Source organism: Notothenia rossii (genome assembly GCF_949606895.1).
Source record: "Notothenia rossii genome assembly, chromosome: 2".
In the NCBI taxonomy this organism is placed as follows: Eukaryota; Metazoa; Chordata; class Actinopteri; order Perciformes; family Nototheniidae; genus Notothenia; species Notothenia rossii.
In genome coordinates this window covers 13606557-13620732 of record NC_136904.1, presented here as the reverse complement: position 1 = coordinate 13620732, position 14176 = coordinate 13606557, and the positions used below count along the sequence as shown (strand labels likewise).

General features: G+C 40.2%; 1 protein-coding gene across 1 annotated transcript; it reads left to right on the top strand.

Annotated features, from left to right (window-relative positions):
- The first annotated feature begins 296 nt into the window (after positions 1–296).
- abcb10 (ATP-binding cassette, sub-family B (MDR/TAP), member 10) lies at positions 297–13971 on the top strand. The gene is made up of 14 exons (XM_079663774.1): positions 297–1231; positions 2126–2332; positions 2984–3186; positions 4926–5060; positions 5477–5623; positions 6279–6414; positions 6522–6617; positions 7270–7479; positions 7606–7685; positions 8375–8555; positions 9320–9363; positions 9713–9747; positions 9921–9979; positions 10642–13971. The coding sequence occupies exons 1-14, from the start codon at positions 808–810 to the stop codon at positions 10833–10835; spliced, it is 2151 nt and encodes a 716-aa protein (XP_079519900.1). The 5' UTR covers positions 297–807; the 3' UTR covers positions 10836–13971.
- The last annotated feature ends 205 nt before the right edge of the window (positions 13972–14176 follow it).

Below are 14176 nucleotides of genomic sequence, written 5' to 3'. Positions count from 1 at the left end.
AATATCTAATCTAATTTATTATATTAGATTAATATTAATGTAGCTACTTACACACTCGTGCAACATGGAGTTAAACTGCTTCTAAATTATAGAAAAATAACCACCGAATATTTACTATAAACAAGTGTGTCTGTAGTTTTCCCTCTGGCATGATTGAATGCGTGTTTTGCTGTATTTTTCTATTGTAAAAATGAGTGAGTAGGTGGAATTTGCTCAACCAAGTGAAAAAAAAAAAGAGAAGTTCCCTAAACACTATTCATTGGTGATCTGTGCTCGCTTGGTTGTGCCTGGGAAAGTTTGCTTGTATCGTCAGCCATTGAATTCAACCGTCGGTCGAGGAGGAGGAATCGTGAATACATGACAACCAAACCAGGGTCACCTTTCTGGTTCTTACCCATTTAGACTCTTTCTATGAAAACAAGCTGTATTTCTCAGAGTGGATGTGGTGCTAGTCGTTCTTCGGTAGCTTCTGTTTCCACTTGGCCCGCCTGTCAAGCTACATATTGAGCGACATATGAGAGTGACAGCAGGGTGTTGTTAGCTGCTCGGTGATAATAAGAGATAACCCGGGGCTGTCAGGCGCAGATAAAACACACAATAACGGTTAAAACTCGAGGATGTAGCGGGGAGAGGCGCTACAACTGATCACTATGGATACGGTTCGTTGACCTACCGACTTGGGGACTAACCATGCAAGTGGACTTACTCAACAACAGACACCTGGCCTCCATTTATCACTGATTTACTAACTAGGAAAATACTTGTCTTTATTTTTTTTGAGCTTCTATTAACATTTAAACTCGGACGATGCGGCTTTTAAACCGCATGTCAAGTTGCTCTCATGGAGTATCCAAATTCAAGCTAACACAGCCGAGGATGTTGTGGCTGGATCACCGGCTAACTCTCTCAGCCGCCCCCCGGAGGAAGAGGCAGTTTACCGGGGTCAAATCCTCAGCCCACCCGGCCTTCCCGCTCTGCTCCCCGGGGCTCTTCGTGTCCGTCCTGCCCTGCAGTCCCCTCAGAGGTCTCTCCATTCTCTGTCCACACGCACGGACAATCACAAACACACATGTTGCCTTTGCCAGCTCTTCGGCCGCCTCCACACCGACACCAGCCGGACAAGTGAAGACCCGGGCGGACACAGAGGGCGAACAGACCTCCACCACGGTCCCTCTGGAGGATGTGAAAAGGATTTTGAAACTAGCTCACCCGGAGAGATGGAAACTGGCAGGTTGGTATACACTGAGAATCCACTTATACTTACCTGTAAAACTAGCACTACCACATTGTAGAAATACTCATTTACAAGCAGTGCTGGAATGTCATAAAGTACATTTACTCAATTACTGTACTTAATGTTAACAGTTTTAAAATGTTAACAATGGTTAAGAATAAGTGGAGAGTGTCTGCACATTTGGTTAAAACTAAACTTTTAGTATTTCACTAAAAAATCTATTCACTGTTGTCAGTCCAACACAGATTTTGGAGCTTACACAGTGAAACTCTTCAGTGTTTCCCTTCTTGTATTTGTTATCTGGATGTGCCTCGCCTAAATATAGGAGGGAATGTGTGCAAGGCTACATTTTTTTAAACATCATTTTATATGACCATGCAGGAGAAAGATTTGTTTTTAATCCGCACAGGAATAACTAATGATCTCTTCTTGTTCCACCTGGTTTTGTATACAAATATTGTTGTTGTTTTGATATTTTTAAGGAAATGTAAAAACCAAAGCAGTACAAGATCAAAGTATAACCATATGAGAAATATACACTTTGTTTTTTTGACACCCGAGGTACAGCAATATTAAACAAAAACAAAAATGGCAGTGACTTCAGAAAACCTGCTCTGACCTTAAGAAATAGGTTTTCCCAGATAAGAAATGTCTACATTGAGTCAAACTGTATTCATCACCTGGCACAGGCTGCTAGTCTCATCTATTAAAGTACTCCCAAGGTTGGAAAAACCCCTTCAAGTATCTTTCATCGGGTTTTACATGGTAACCCTTTTAAAACATGAAGATAAACCTTCCAATTATACATTGTAGCCCTGGGTTTTGCTTTCTACAATCATTTCTTTTAATTTCATTGATCTGTCATACTGTCTTTTCCTGTTCCCACCTCAGCTGCTCTTGGCTTCCTGACTGTGTCCAGTGGAGTTACCATGTCAGCCCCATTCCTCCTGGGTAAAGTGATTGACACCATTTATACTGCTGGAGCAGACACAGAGACAATGACCGCCTCCCTCACATCATTATGTATCATGATGACGGGGGTGTTCCTCTGTGGAGGGGCTGCCAACGCTGCCAGAGTCTACCTCATGCAGACATCAGGTGAGAAAGAGATCCAAATAATCTACAGAGACACATGTTGACTCACAAGATCACTACACGGTTCATCCAGCCAGCACTAAATTAAAACTCACTGATGTCCGCATCAATGAGCTGATGTCAGGAATAAGAAGAATATTTATGGTCCTCAAATGTGGAAATATGCCTTCTGCTTCAATGGTTGGTTGAACACATCATACTGAATCAGAACACATACAATAAATAACACAACATGTACAGACGACAATAACATGGACATGGTTTCAATGTGAATGCTGTTTACAAATGTAGCAGCTATTGCCTTTGGTATGAATGACTCTAATAAATGTGTATTTTGCTTCAGGGGCTATATAGTATAGTATAGGGTGTAAAACCCTGTGTCATCAGTTTTTATGAACATGTCCCAGTTCCTATCGTTGTTCTGGCAATGACAAATGCCACTTCACATGTTAAAAGAGCCTGTTGTTATTTTTTCACAAATGTTATTTAATATGTGCAACTATCCACATGTATTAAGCTGTGAGCAACACAATTATTATTTTTGACTGAATGACTGCCTGGAGTATGAATGAATCAAGTGAAAGTGAGGTGTCTCTTTGCAACAGTCTCCTATCTTTATCTTCCTCACTAATGTCTATTGTCTTCTCTTTTCAGGCCAACAGATAGTTCGTAATCTCCGTGCCTCCCTCTTCTCCTCCATCCTCAGACAGGAAGTGGCTTTTTTTGACAAGAATAGGACCGGAGAGCTTATCAACCGCCTCTCTGCTGACACGGCCGTGGTGGGCCGCTCCATCACCGACAACCTGTCCGACGGGCTGAGAGCCGTCGCCCAGGCCGCTGCTGGAGTCAGTATGATGGTGAGTGTAACCCTCCGGGGGTCTGCTGTGGGCGGGCAGGACAGATTTGAATAAGGAAGGAATATGTTTCCTTTATGATACATTGATCGTTTGAAATAAATGTTTGAGATATTGTGTAACTAGAGGGTCTAAAAAACTTTAGTTGCAAGCACCAACTGTCTTTCTTGCTGTTGACCCAAGCTGTATTAAAGGTCACCTATTGTGCCAAATCCACTTTTTCATGTCTCTTATAAATAACCATGTGTCCCCTCTGTGTAAAGAGATTCTGAAGGTTTCAGGAAAAAAGATTCTCTCACTTGTTGTCCTGATCCATTTATAGAAAAACCTGTCTGAAAATGAGCTGATCAGATTTTGGCCACTTTATGATGTCATAACGATGTTTTGACTTGTTTAACCATTAGCCAATCACCAACCAAGGTAACCCCCCCCCCACCTTATCACCTGAATCTCCTCCTAGAGCACCATTGTGTTCTTTTTAACCAGATCTCTCTCAGAGGGGCGTGGGGAGTGGCTCCTTATTTTCATCTAAAGTAACAGACAGAGAATCAGCACTTTTGAAACAGAGCTGAAACAGAGGGGATTATGGGATGCTGCAATGATGTGTTTGGTATTTGGAGCCAAACACTTCAGAGACATGTTTTGTATATATCGGAGACCTACAATTATATTTATGAAAAACAGTATGATAGGGGAGACCTTTAAGGAGTTGGTGACACCTATGGAAACAGCACAATTATGGCTACAATTAGGAATAATTCAAATATGCCTTGAGTTGAGTATAATACAGTTATAATGCCATAAATATTACATTAAAAAACAACATAAAACAAAGGTTACATTTATTTAACAATACGTTTTGCTGAGGAGGGCACAATTAAATTATCTGATTAGTGCGAATGGTATATACGGTAGTTGTTTTTCAGTACAGGGACATAAGGGACTTCAAATGCATTTCTTTGGGGTTTTGACTGAAATCTGGACTTCTGGAATATGTGATGGCCATTTTTCACTATTCACTGACAGTTTATAGACATAACCATTCATTGAAACACAACCGGCAGACTAATCCGTCATCAAAATAACCCTTAGTCTCAGCTCTACTGCAGAGTAAGGTGTCTGAATGTGGAGTTATGTTGTTCAGTACAAAGAAATACTTATAGTTATGTCTTTGGTTTCTTTTTCCATGTCTTCCTTTCTGTTCTGAGCTGTTGGGAAACATCTTTACAGATTTACTTATTTTCAAAGAAAAGGATACAGTCTATTGACTGACGGCCACACCCAGAGACACAAAGCATTGTGTAAAAGGTCACTTACCTGTAAACTCACAAAGTTCAACTGATGATGTTTCCTGGGCTTTCATCTAAATGACGCTCATGTGACGACGTTCTGTCACCAGTCTCACTTTCATTATCTCTTCTTTAACAGTGATGTGAGATTTGTTGTTCAACAGGTCCGTTACCTTCCTTCTATCTGTACTTTCCCGAACAGAAAACGATATAACAATGCAAGCTCATGACTACCAGTCAATCACAAGGAAGTAAAATGATTTGCTGGTATAACGAACGTTCAAGGAAATGAATGAAAGTATTTGCTGTAATTACTGATTAGGATAGTTTGGTGCAACATTTTCCTTCTGTCTTCCTCCTCTGCTTCCCTCCTCCCCTCCTCCCTCCCACTTCTGTCTTACCTTACCCGTCCTTTACAGTAACTTCTGTTTTTTCTTCTTTCTCCTCCTATAGTTTTATGTCTCTCCCAGTCTTGCAAGTTTCGTGTTGCTGATTGTTCCTCCTCTGGCTGGTCTTGCTGTGGTTTATGGCAGACACCTTCGCTCCATCTCCAAAAGCACACAGGACGCACTCGCACAAGCCACAGAGGTACAGTGCACAGAAACACAGCAGAGCACATTTCTTATTTCTTTCTTTGTATTTAATAGTTTCATAATGACATTTTTGGTGTTCGTTGTTGTCAGATGTTCTACAGCGCTAACAAATAAGACATTATTTGAGGATGTGGTAAATAAAAACAAGGAAGCTGTGACAAAATGTGATTCCAAATTTGTTGTGTCAATAAACCAAGTTCATCTACCTTTTGTATAAGTTCAGTGAAGTTCTATTCTGTAAACATGGCTTCATATTGTTGGTTAGTGAAGCTATACTGTTTTTCTATTCTTGACTTTTATGTCCATCTGATTAATGTTGCACTGCCTGGGGCATCTTAATTAAATGTACAGATTCTCTGAAACTGATCTGAGTTCTAAAAGTTGTAATAAATGTTTTACCCGTGTGTGTAGTTGGCAGAGGAGCGTATCAGCAACATGCGGACAGTCAGGGCTTTTGGCAAAGAGCTGTCTGAGGTCAACACATACACAGAGAAGACAGACCAGGTCCTCAAGCTGGCCAGGAAGGAAGCTGTACTACGGGCTGGCTTCTTTGGAGTGGTAAGTGTGTGTGCATCTGTGTGTTTCCTGTCAGTGAAGCAAACCAAATCCACAGTTAGGATGTGAAATATTGCACAGGGGCTTCTGCTTTTTTGCACCTGTTTCGTCACGACACCACAGTACCTGACACTTCTGTTAATGACAGATCTTAAACCACAAAGAAGCATTATCCAATCCTCCGTACACGGTCAGAGTGTCTGCTGTCGCACCGCCTGACTACAGAGCAGCTTCTTTCCTCATGCTGTGCAAATCATCCTCCGCACTCCACTACAAATCAAAATGTCCAATGAATGTAATAATCACTAAATCATCTAAACACTGAGAACAATAACCTACAGTATGATAAGCTAGGTACCAATTGTTGGCTATTGTATTGGACAAGGTTTAGTTAGGCATCTCTAATAAACTGGCAATTCAATCTGATAAAGAAATAAGCTCTTTGTGAATGATATAATTCTACCTACATTTCCTGTTTCTCTAGTTCAGATGTTATCAGGTACATACTAATCTCCAGGCTCAGTGAACTATAGTTCAACAGCAGTTTCCCTAATGGGCAGCAATCAGTTTAATCAGCGCTGTGTCAGGAAGTAGTAGTGAGGCCAGATGTTGGAGTAATCAAATAACCAGAGGGTGTGTGTGTGCATGTGGGTTTCAGACCGGGCTCAGTGGGAACATCATGATCCTGTCAGTGCTCTACAAGGGAGGCCTGCTGATGGCCAGCCAGCACATGACTGTGGGGGAGCTGTCAGCCTTCCTCATGTACACCTTCTGGGTGGGCATCAGTATTGCAGGTAATATCCACACATACAGCATTACCACTGGTTTATCCTCATCTGTAATGTTAACATCAGTGTGAAATGTGTGTGTGTGACGGCTTGTTCTTCTGCTTCATCTACAGGTCTGAGTTCCTTCTACTCTGAGCTGATGAAAGGATTCGGAGCAGGATCCAGACTGTGGGAGCTGCTGGACCGAAAACCAGAGTTTCCTCTTAATGGTTAGCGCACGCACACACACACACACACACACACACACACACACACACACACACACACACACACACACACACATACACACACACATACACACATACACACACACACACACACACACACATACACACACACACACACATACACACACACACACACATACACACACACACACACACACACACACACACAGACTGGAGGGTTTTGGTTTAGTTTGTTCCCATATTGCACACGTAGATGAATGACGAGCGTTAGAATTGTAGTTTAAACATTGTGCAGAAGAAGTAAGAAGCAAAAGGACCTTAACATCAATAACCATCCTTTACCTTTTAGAAAGAAAAAACGAATTACCGGTAGAAAGATTGTTTTGCAATTCAGTTTCAAGAAAAATAAATGTATAGAATAAAAAAAAATCTAAAAGTTTATAGGTTAAGATCCATATAGTGTGATAAATCTAACTAATGTCTATTTGCGATGTTCTTTGAATCACGATAATATCTACATTTAGTTAAATATTAACATCAAATAATCTACTTTTCTTCCCGTTTGAATTGATTTATTTTCTCCTCATTTCCCCCTTTGCGTTGTATGCCTGTATTAAACCAGTGGAGTAAGATACATATTGGTTCTCTCTTTGTGTCTGTGCTCCTTCCTCAGAGGGTCTCATGCTCTCTGCAGACCAGCTGAAAGGGCGGTTGGAGTTCTCTGAGGTCTCCTTTGCCTACCCGACCCGCACTGAGGCCCCTATCTTCCAGGACCTCAGCCTGCTGGTCCCCGCGGGCACCGTCATGGCCGTGGTGGGACCCAGCGGCTCGGGGAAATCCACCCTGGTGTCCCTGCTGCTCCGGCTGTACGACTGCAACTCTGGTGAGAATTATTGGTCTGTCTAATATGTAATCGGACGTCTTGAAATATCTGTTGATGACAAACTTAAAGTACAAACCTCTGTCAGATGGATGTTTAAACTTTTATAAAATAACCCATTTTCTCCAGGTACTATAACAATCGATGGTCACGACATCAGAGATCTGAATCCCTATTGGCTCAGGAGTCACATTGGAACTGTCAGCCAGGTAATAAGCTAAACTTTAAAGGTATCAAATGTAACGTTTCTTCATTAAAAAGTCTAAAAATGACTAAACTAAAATGTTATATATTTATTAGAGCAGCGAACTTACATTATCCTAAATGTCTACAACAATTTCCAAACTTAGATTTTGTAATGCTCGTATTGTATCCCTTTTGTGTATGGCAGCGTTGTGGTTGTCTGGTAGAAGCGGCCGTTGAGTTTTGGTCCAGTTTTAAGTCATATTTTTGCAATACAGTTATTAGATCTGGGATTTAGCTAATTATGTGTTTACTTAATCAAATACTTTAGTCATCAAACTATCTAGATCTTAAAATATCAGAAAAGAAGGCTTTAGCCGGAGTCCAACAGGGTGACAGAAACTGAGATATTTTCAATTTAATAACTTTATTTTTATTTTTTTTACCTGTTTTATTCACCAATTGTTTTAGAGAGGTGAAAGCTGCTCCCAGTAAATGATCCCACGCTACTTCATGACTTTACGAGCTTCCTCTTTTGTTATTGTTATGATTAAGAGTCCCCTATCAACAGAAAATCACTTATTGTGCATTTAACTAGCCAGTTCCTATACAACAGATCTGACAGCTCACGCATAAGCTGAGCATAATGTGCATTTCTATTAACTTCAAGTCAATCAAATATTGAGTGAAGTTTGTCTCCCTGCTTGTCTCCCAGGAGCCCGTGCTGTTTTCCTACTCTATAAGAGATAATATAGCTTACGGTGCAGTGGACCCAGAAGCTGTGACCACAGAGGAAATCTACGGGGCAGCAAGAGCCGCCAACGCCTTCAACTTCATCCAGGATTTCCCCGACGGCTTCAACACTGTGGTGGGGGAGAAGGGGGTGCTGCTGTCAGGTGAGAAACAACACAGAGGTGTGATCACAACAACTACACAACTGAAGATGTTGAAAGCAGGCGGCTGGGTTAATGATACCAAAGATGGCATACCACCTTCCCTAAAGAGGCTTTGCCTGGCTGCCATTGTACATACAATTGCAAATCAGTACATGTTCAGGTTATGGTAAGGGTTCTTTATTCCTTTTTTTAAAAGGGTTATTTCAATTCAATACTACTTTATATTAACTGTAATTTAATTTGCAATAGTTTTAGTTGTTTTACATTTTAGAAAGACTGGTCCATTTAATGTTTCCAAGTCTAAAAGGTATTTAGCAAGTTTTTTTAACCCCAAGTTAAAGGTGGGGTAGGTCATTTACTTCAGATACACTTTTTGTTATATTCCATGGACTGCTCTTAACATCCCGATAGCAATGAATATCTTAAGTGCTTTGACAATAAATACATAAAAAAATGTCATCTGCCTTCCATCTGTGCACAAACTTATCTCGTGCCCTCATTGGTCATGTGCGCGTTCGTGTGTGTTGGAGGAGGGGCTCTGTAAGGAAGTCTGAAGGAAGGGGCAGATTTTTTCCGGCTTCGTACTCGAGCTGGTTTCTCCATTCTCACCTACCCTACTCAATAATTTGTTTTGGTCATAAAAGTTGTTGTTCTCCAACTTCAAACATGTTTTAGTCGAGGCTTTTCGCATACATTCGACACAGAGCACCTAAACATCTACAGCCTTTGTGTGTGCACAAGGTTAACTTGTGTTTGTTTCTCAGGTGGTCAGAAGCAGAGGATAGCCATAGCCAGGGCTCTGCTCAAGGTGAGTACAACAACATGGCTGTTTTACTGTTTAACCACATCTGAAGAAAGACACTACTCCCGTCATACAACCAGTCACATGCACTTAACATTCATTATCCTTTAACCCGGCCTGATTGTTACCGTCAGTGCTCACAGACTGTTATCATCCACAAGGGACCCGTGGTTCTATTTTTAGATCTAAAACTATCTAAATTGATGAATAGCAGCAAGAGTAAGGGAAAATGTGTGTTGTTAATTTTGAAGTGAGCTGTCACTTTTTAAAATGTCAAGTTGAACCAGGATCTACACACTTCCTGTTGTTGTGTGCGTCCTTAATCCTTTCTCCCATTTGTGTTCTCTTTTTACAGAATCCTAAGATCCTGCTGTTGGATGAGGCTACCAGGTAAGAAAGACAATAAACAAAAAATACTTTCACTATCGTTATAACTCTTGCATTAGTTTACCTTTTATATGATAATGTTCCTGCCTTTAGAAACTGTTTTTTATTTGTGCTTGTTACAAACACATCTTAGTTTAATTAGTTGAAGACAACCCTAAACGACCATCTTTCTTTAGTGCATTGGATGCTGAGAATGAGTTCCTGGTCCAGGAGGCGTTGGAGCGTCTGATGACAGGTAGATCTCTCTCCTGTTCAATTGTTTTCATCTCAGAATAAAGTTACAATCCCAGGGGGTCCGCGGGGTCTTAAAAAGTATTAAAAGTTGATAAATCAATTTAGCGAAAATTAAGGCTATTAAAAAGTATTAAACGGCCTTTTCCAAGGTATTATATTTTGTAGCTTGTTTTCAATAAGTATATAAATTGTCCAAAGAGGTTGTATTCTACAGTCTGCCTGAATGTAATCATTGCGTAGGTGTGTAGTGTGATTCTGTGAAGTTTATTTATGGCATCCCGTTGGATTGGACGTCATCTGAACAGGACATCGCACGCTCACTGCTTGATAGCGCGCGAAGGTCCGTTTACGCCGGTTGTTAAACAACATCGTTATGGGGAAACGTGAGTTTGCGTCCAAATGGTTGGAAGATAAGGAGGAAGGACCATCAATACTGTATATAGTCAATGTGAGGAAGTGTGTCGCCAATGTAACCGGTTAAACTCCAAGAGGCGATGAGATCTTAAAATGTATGGAAAGGGTCTCTAAAAAAGGTCTTACAGGTATTACATTTGACTTCAGGAGACCTGCATATACCCTGAATCCTCTCTCTACTGGTACACTAAAGCCACTTTGTGTCTCTTTTGACTAATTTTGTTCCTGTCCCTCTCGCCCAATCAACAGGGAGGACGGTCGTGATTATCGCTCACCGTCTGTCCACCATCCAGAACGCTAACGCCGTGGCTGTTCTGGATCAGCGGCGTATCGCAGAGTGTGGCCAGCACACAGAGCTGCTAGGCAACACGCAAGGACTGTTCAGAAAGCTGATGGAGAAGCAGGCGTTTCTACAGGTGAAGCAGAAACGTGCCCTCAGCTGAGAGGACAGTGAGTAGCAGGAGATGAGGAAGAGGGAAAATCCTCAGGTGAGGTCAGGGCCTGGGGAAATAAGTGGCTTTGCCCCAGAGGCGATGGGGCAGAGGGGAAAAAAGGATATTTCCTGGAATTAATAGAGATGGAGAAAAGAAATGAAGAAAAGGACTTCAGATGAACACTAGAGACAAAGATGGAAAACCACTAAGAAACATTTTCTTAAATGCTGCAAGAGTCTTTTCACTGCTGAAGAAACTATATAGCGCCCAGGAGGAAAGGAATCGGACAGGGTAATTCACAGCGAAGACCCTAAGAACTGAAACATGGATCAGCGAGCTTATACAGATGCTTTATTTTGAATATATATATATCATACTACACTGAGGTCTAAATGAGAGAGGAGACAGACTCTGTCCCATCGTTTTGGGACATGCATAGTTGCTGAATGTTAATGTGACAGATCTGACTTTCTCTCTCTGCGTTGGGACACTAGTCTGTTATCACTTCATGATTTTCAAACCAAAAACAGTTCAGTATCATCCTTACATAACTGCTAAATGTTTTTATGTGTCTACATATTATGGATTTTAAAACTTGAAGCTTACACGCAGAGCATTTTTGTAGTCATTTCTTTGTGTAAACAAACTAAATGAAGCACCTATGTGAACACTATAAGGACATTTATAAATGTATGCACATTCACCATGAAAAGATTATTAAGGATTGTGCTTAAATTCCAGCTAAGTGGCGTACATCTAAATCAAGGATTTTGTCTCATTTAATCATGTTAGGATGCGTCTGACAATATGTTTGGATTCAACGTTTTTCTTTGTTTTAAAGGGATAATTCGTATTGCTTAAAGTGTTGTTGCAATAGGTGCTTATCCATTATCAGGTTATTACCTACAGTAGATTATGGGCGGCACACTCATAGTTTGGAGAATCAGACACAGACTTGGAAGCAAAGGTATGTAGTGCTGACAGGGGCAGCAGCTAAATGTATTTCACACAATAACATGAACTCACTCACTGGTCCAGGCAGCAGTAGACCAACCCACATGTTCTTTTTCAAAACACTAGGTAGCCTATCAGAGAACATAGATAACAAGGGGCTGTCTGACAAAAGTAAAGCCGTGATGTATTCTATATATAACGCACACTTAAACAGATATTGTTTTTTTTAGCTGGGCCTTTCTGAGTGGCTATGATACTGTGTGTTTTGCTGTTGCCCTCCGTCCAAAGCTGTGTCTCCCATCACTCTTGTACTGTTTGGTTCTTTAAACTGGTTGCCTGTCGTCTACCATCTACTGTGGGTCATACACTGACTTTGGATAAGTACCTCAACAACCCCTCTTAAAAAAAAAAAAAACAATCCTTTTTCAGTGACAGCCCTGAAACTGCTAAACTTAACGTCTTTAGATGTCAAGATTGAATGTGTACAGGTACTTTGGGAAGGTCATAGAAGTCTGTTAAACCGCCTCTTTTCTGGTAGAGGTGTTGCTGTTCTTAGGGAGGAAGGGTGAGCAGACAAGAGACATGTCATTACAATCAGATGTGGTCTATGTGCCATAATCACTCCTCTCTTAACAATTATCTCATTATCTAAAGCCCCTAATCCCTTCATCTGTTATTGTCTCCAGTAATCCTAGTCAGCTTTCTCTGTCGAATATATTAATGATGGAAAAACAGAAACCAACGTAATAAAAACATTAGACTCCACTCTGTCCGCTGCTCTGTGTTTACAGGATGTGCACTTGGCCGGCATTAGACTTTATGTAAACAGCCCCTCTAACCACGCACACGTTAGCCACAGCGCTGTGGAGCCAGCTGTAATATTTAACTGGCTTAAAGGGCTTGACTCAGAAGTAATGATTCTCCTCAGTAAATATTTGTAGGTTAACAGCCCACTTCACATCTCAGGGGGAGTCTGGCCGAGTGCTTAAAGTTCCCCGCAGTTTTTAAAGTGACTGTAGATTGGTGTTTTGAAGACCACGAACCCCGTTATCCAACGATTGAATTCATTTCTGTGATGAAAACTAAATTAAATTGTTATTTTGGATCGGATTATTATCTCAAGGGATAAGGCACAGTGAATACAAGCTGCTTTTCTACAGAGTCTTACCTCTGATTGTTTGCATCAGCCTGAATATCAGAAAAAACACTTATTTGCCAACAAAGATTCCTGTTAAGTGAGTGTTATTGTTAATCATTCCAAAATCCAAGAGGAAACTCATCTGTGATTCCACATTCAAAGGAAAACATCTGCTCAGAAACCATCCAATCTGCAAAACTTCCTTCAGTTACAGACAGTGTTTACTGGTTTGAGTTAACTGTGCAGTTATTCCATGACTCAAACCTTTTTATTTTCTTCTCAAATGACAAGACTGCAACCTGTGTGATTTTCCGTTCTTTTGTTTGACAGAGGTTGGAAACTTGAATCATTGTGAACGTTTCTTCATTTTCAAGATTTGAAGGCAGTGATGTGTAATATTCAAACAATGGATACATGAATACATTGATCATTGGTAACGATCTAATTGGCCATATACATGCTTACTAACGTGTGATAGTGATCGCTCTCTGGATGTATATGTAGAGTTTTATATATTTATTACACTGTATGGCAGCAACATGTCATCTCTGTTGACTATGGACAGTTCTCATGTTTTCTCTTTTGGCCATGACGCTTTTTATTTCGCCTCAAAGTAAAGTATTTCTTATTTACTTGATTTACTCCCAACATGTTAGTCTTCTTTAAATTAAATTATATTTTGATATGATGCCTTTTATCATTGTGTGTGAACATCACAGGTCCAGACTTGTGTTGTGGTTCTTGTGGAAATGTGTTTGTTATATCACCATCACCATCACATTCAAATTAAATAAAAAAGAAATCATGCTTTGCTAAAAACTCACTCACTCCGTAAAGTAAACCCTGACGATGCTTGAACAAATTAATGATGGATCCATGTTGTTTAAATAATCACAGAAGACTGAAAGGTTGTTTTTTCAACTTGTATAAGTTATAAATAATATGTCCGAAATGATGTATGAAAGGTTTGTTTTTTATTATTGTGTTTGTAAATTATTCTACCTCTATGTAAAGGTAAATAAAGTGAGATATTAATAGTTTTATTAATGGAGAGATCTGTGTTGTTTATGTGGGTGTTTGTTTGTAATCCATCTGTTTAGACTCATTCTGAATACACAAATACTGTTGTAAAGCACATTTTAAAAGCTTTTAACATGTATATTTAATTTATTGAATATTATATTCTATAAAAAAAATCTAGGGGATTGGCTATACCCATATAATAGTTTGTATTGTCTTAAATCTGAAATCATCACTC